The following is a 3,777-nucleotide window of genomic DNA, read 5'->3' on the forward strand; positions in this document are numbered from 1 at the left end:
TCTGCTGATCTCCCTTTTCTTTTGCTTCCAATATCAGGTACACAACTGACACGTTGGTTACTGTAAACTGAAACATGAAGCATGAATATGAAATGAAGAGTTGAAGTTCTGAATTTATTTTAATTATATTCTGAATTTTATTTGTATATATAAATTATTTAGCTTACTCTAATCAGAATCAGGTAGTTATTTAATATATATAGTGGAACATCTGACGATAGCTTAACAGACGAACCATCTATGTATTGCCTAATAAATAAATAAATGGTGTAGTAACTCTGTCTAGTTAATTTGTTAGTGATTTAGATTATTCTTAAACATTCAATAGTTAGTTCATTAAACGAATAGACCATTTCGGAACTTGTATGAATATTGTTTAGTTAAATACCATTGATCAATTTCAGCATGTAAATGGTCTAGGACTAAAATTAGATTGCCAAGTTTTTTTTAATTTGACAAACTGTGAACATGCCTAGTATAATGTAACTAGGTAGTAACATGTGAATAAGATGGCCCAGGTCCAGTTTTATGCCATACACGTTGGGCCTGGGCCCGCATTGGCAATAGACTGCCCTGCTTGCATCATTTTCAGATTTTACGAATCATATTCGGAACCCAACTATAACAACTCGTAAGCATGTAAATAAATTAGGACCTTTTTCTTTTCTTTTTTTTTCATTTTGTAGAGACAAATTTAATAGAAAAAATGTAGGCACTTTAGGATTATCCGGTTAAAATAAACGAGATGAGCCTCACCCAATAAAACGTATAAGCTGCAGAGCCCTCAATAAAAGGTTAATAATTGTATAAACTTCGGGATCGGTCGTTTAGCAAATTTTACGACCTTACCCAAAAAATAATGATACGCTAGTCGCTTTAGGCGCGCCTTTAACAATTTATTTTCTTAAATTCGGGTGCACATTTATGTGACCCAAATCCAAATCTCAACAGAGTCGAAATATGTCGATAACCACGGGTACATTGATGTGACGTGGTTCAAGATATATTTTCACGATGTTGCAATTATCTATAAAAATAATAATAACAATAAAAGCGGTTAAAAGTTAAAATTGCACTATAGTTTTTGAACATGTATTAAAATCAGATATTTTAGCCATTACAACAATTTAAGCGACCGTGCTAGAACCACGGGATTCGGGGGTGCCTAACACCTTCCCTCGGGTCAACAGAATTCCTTACTTAGAATTTCTGGTTCGCAGACTTCATTTGGAAAGTCAAATATTTTCCTCGATTCGGGATTAAATTGGTGACTTGGGACACCCTAAATCTCCCAAGTGGCGACTCTAAATAAATAAATAAATCCCGTTTCGATTGTCCTTTAATTGGAAAAAATTCCCTTCCGCGCCCCTTCGCGAGCGGCGCGGGCGAAAAAGGAGGTGTGACAGATACTGTTAAGTTTTCCTTAGGTAGTACATAGTTGTTGCCTCGTTAAAAACCTTGCCGGTAAAACTCACTTGGCACAAAATCTGATCTATGGAAAAAAGAGTGCAACGCATGCTTTAAAACCTAAGGCCTTCTGTAAAAAGGTGCCTTCGATAGCTTCGATCGAACACCTGCAATGAGTTAGTTTCAAATTCGAATGGACAAGAAAGATACATTCGTACCTTAGCAATAGTATCGTTTTGAGTAACGATATGTTCCAATTGTTTGGCATTTGTTCACTTTCCATTGTGCTTAGTTTATAAGATCCTTTACCGACAACTCCGAGGACTCGGTACGTCCTTCCCAATTCGGGCCTAGTTTCCCTTCATTCGAGTCTCGAGTATTGAGGGTGACCTTTCATAGAACTAAGTCCCCGATTCCAAAATGTCGAAGGTTGGTTCTTTTATTGAAGTATCTTTCGATCTTTTGCTTCTATGTAGCCATCCGAACAAGCGCTACTTCTCGCTTTTCATCTAAAAACTCAAGGCTAGCATTCATGGCCTTGTGGTTTGTCTCCTCCGATGCATATCAAAACCTGGCACTAGGTTCTCCGACCTCGATAGGGATGAGGGCCTCAGAGCCATATACTAGAGAAAATGGGGTGGCCCCCGTGCTAGACTTCGATGTTGTCCGATATGCCCAAAGGACCTCGGGTAAAACTTCTCTCCATTTTCCCTTTGCATCGTCTAATTTTTTGTTCAGGTCTTGAATGATAGTTTTGTTTGTTGACTCGGCTTGTGTATTTCCAGTTAGGTGATATGGTATTGATAATATCCTCTTTATTTTATGTGCCTCAAGGAACTCCATCACCTTGTTGTCGATGAATTGTTTTCCATTGTCACATACAATATCAGCAGGTATCCCGAACCGACATATGATGTGGTTTCAGATGAAGTCAATAACTTCTTTTTCTTTGACCTTCTCGAAGGCATGTGCTTCTACCCACAATAATCAGTTATAAACAAAATAAATTCAGCTTTACCTGGGGCCGTTGGTAGAGGACTGACTATGTCCATTCCCCATTTCATGAAAGGCCATGGGGATAAGACCGAATGGAGTTGTTCTCCGGGATGATGAATCATCGGTGCAAATCATTGGCGTTTATCGCATTTTTTGACGAATTCCTTAGTATCGTTTTCCATGATATCCCAATAATAACCTGTTCTGATAATTTTGCTAACCAAGGCTCAACACTGAAGTGATCTCCACAAGTACCTTCGTGGACCTCTCGTAGAACATAATTGGTGTCCCCCGACCCCAAACATACCGCCAGTGGCCCATCAAACATGCTCCTGTACAATTTTCCACCTTTGTCTAATGCAAACCTAGCAGCCTTGGTTCGTAAGGCCCTCGATTCTTTATAGTCCGATAGGAGTTTACCATCTTTCAAATAATCGATATGCTTATTCCACCAGTCCCAAGTCAAACTTGTTGAATTTATATCGGCATGTCCTTCTTCAACCACAGACCTCGATAATTGGACGACAGTCCCTGGGACGATATCATCTTCTTCAACCGAGGATCCCAAATTAGCAAGTGCATCAGCCTCACTGTTTTGCTCTCGAGGCACATGATCCAGGGTCCATTCCTTGAAGCGATGCAGTGTTACATGTATTTTATCTAAGTATCGTTGTATCCTATCCTCTCGAACTTCAAAACTTTTGTTTACTTGGTTTACCACCAACAGTGAATCGCACTTGGCTTCGATGACTTCTGCTCCCAAGCTCTTGGCTAGCTCGAGACCTACAATCATGGCCTCATACTCGGCCTCATTATTAGTCAACCTATAAGTTTTGATAGATTGTCTAATGGTACTGCCCGTAGGTGGTTTTAAGACAATGCCAATCCCGGACCCTTTCACATTCGAAGCATTGTCCCTGAAAAGGGTCCATACCCTCGATGATGTACCCGGACTCAACAGGAGTTCTTTTTCCACCTCGGATACGAGGGTTGGCATAAAATCGGCAACGAAGTCAGCTAGAATTTGAGACTTAATGGCCATTCAGGGTTGATATTCAATATTATAGCCGCTAAGTTCAACGACCCATTTGGCCAACCGGCCCGATAGCTCGGGCTTATGCAAAACATTTCGAAGGGGGTATGTGGTTAACACACATATGAGATGACATTGAAAATATGGCTTTAGTTTTATAGATGCGCTTATCAATGCAAGTGCTAATTTTTCTAAGTGAGGGTATCTGGTTTCAGCATCTCCTAGAGTTTGTCTTACATAATAAACAGGAAATTGCGTACCTTGCTCTTCTTGAACTAGTACCCCACTTACTGCTATCTCGGATACTGCCAAATATAGGTAAAGTTTTTCATCTACCTTTG

General features: G+C 39.7%; 1 protein-coding gene across 1 annotated transcript; it reads right to left on the reverse strand.

The window, feature by feature from the left end:
- Positions 1-2,521: 2,521 nt before the first annotated feature.
- On the reverse strand, positions 2,522-3,445 carry LOC138884935 (uncharacterized). The gene has a single exon (XM_070165809.1). The coding sequence runs from the start codon at positions 3,443-3,445 to the stop codon at positions 2,522-2,524; it is 924 nt and encodes a 307-aa protein (XP_070021910.1).
- Positions 3,446-3,777: the final 332 nt, after the last annotated feature.

Source organism: Nicotiana sylvestris, chromosome 2, assembly GCF_000393655.2.
Source record: "Nicotiana sylvestris chromosome 2, ASM39365v2, whole genome shotgun sequence".
NCBI classification, from domain to species: domain Eukaryota; kingdom Viridiplantae; phylum Streptophyta; class Magnoliopsida; order Solanales; family Solanaceae; genus Nicotiana; species Nicotiana sylvestris.

What these genes read in the sequence shown, in the direction of transcription:
- LOC138884935 (XM_070165809.1), bottom strand. Translation starts at nt 3,445, where the DNA reads ATGGCCATTAAGTCTCAAATTCTAGCTGACTTCGTTGCCGATTTTATG.